General features: G+C 58.7%; 1 protein-coding gene across 1 annotated transcript in view; it reads right to left on the bottom strand.

Annotated features, from left to right (window-relative positions):
* The window catches only part of H257_11231 (hypothetical protein), a gene marked incomplete at both ends in the record, with an annotated part of 12,282 nt that overhangs the window by 5,053 nt on the left and 6,072 nt on the right, over positions 1-1,157 (bottom strand). The window contains one exon of the mRNA XM_009838111.1: positions 40-1,119. Within this exon, the coding sequence (XP_009836413.1) occupies positions 40-1,119 (1,080 nt within the window). The remainder of the gene's footprint in view (positions 1-39; positions 1,120-1,157) is intronic.

The following is a 1,157-nucleotide window of genomic DNA, read 5'->3' as shown; positions in this document are numbered from 1 at the left end:
AGCCTCGGTGGTGATAGGTGTAGCCTCCTCAGTGGTGACAGGGGTAGATTCGGTGGTGATAGGGGTAGCCTCCTCAGTGGTGATAGGGGTAGCCTCCTCAGTGGTGACAGGGGTAGCTTCAGTGGTGATAGGGGTAGCTTCCTCAGTGGTGACAGGCTTGGGCGTGACGTTGGAAGGGCAAGGAGTGCTGATGTCCGGCACAGCCTCGGTGGTGATAGGTGTAGCCTCCTCAGTGGTGACAGGGGTAGATTCGGTGGTGATAGGGGTAGCCTCCTCAGTGGTGATAGGGGTAGCCTCCTCAGTGGTGACAGGGGTAGCTTCAGTGGTGATAGGGGTAGCTTCCTCAGTGGTGACAGGCTTGGGCGTGACGTTGGAAGGGCAAGGAGTGCTGATGTCCGGCACAGCCTCGGTGGTGATAGGTGTAGCCTCCTCAGTGGTGACAGGGGTAGCCTCCTCAGTGGTAATAGGGGTAGCCTCCTCGGTGGTGATAGGTGTAGCCTCCTCAGTGGTGATAGGGGTAGCTTCGGTGGTGATAGGGGTAGCCTCCGTGATGACAGGCTTAGGCGTGACGTTGGAAGGGCAAGGAGTGCTGATGTCCGGTACAGCCTCGGTGGTGACAGGGGTAGCCTCCTCAGTGGTGACAGGGGTAGCCTCCTCGGTGGTGATAGGGGTAGCCTCCTCGGTGGTGATAGGGGTAGCTTCCTCAGTGGTGACAGGGGTAGCTTCGGTGGTAATTGGAGTAGCCTCTTCGGTGGTGATAGGGGTAGCGTCCGTGAGGACAGGCTTGGGCGTAAGGTTGGAAGGGCAGGGAGTGCTGATGTTCGGCACAGCCTCGGTGGTAATAGGTGTAGCTTCCTCAGTGGTGACAGGGGTAGCTTCGGTGGTGATAGGGGTAGCTTCCTCAGTGGTGACAGGGGTAGCTTCGGTGGTAATTGGAGTAGCCTCTTCGGTGGTGATAGGGGTAGCGTCCGTGAGGACAGGCTTGGGCGTAAGGTTGGAAGGGCAGGGAGTGCTGATGTTCGGCACAGCCTCGGTGGTAATAGGTGTAGCTTCCTCAGTGGTGACAGGGGTAGCTTCGGTGGTGATAGGGGTAACCTCCTCGGTGGTGATAGGGGTAGCCTCTTCGGTGGTGATAGGCGTAGCGTCCGTGGTGACAG

Source organism: Aphanomyces astaci, assembly GCF_000520075.1.
Source record: "Aphanomyces astaci strain APO3 unplaced genomic scaffold supercont1.33, whole genome shotgun sequence".
In the NCBI taxonomy this organism is placed as follows: domain Eukaryota; phylum Oomycota; class Saprolegniomycetes; order Saprolegniales; family Verrucalvaceae; genus Aphanomyces; species Aphanomyces astaci.
Note: the sequence above shows the minus strand (reverse complement) of the source record. Positions and strands in the feature narration are given on the sequence as shown.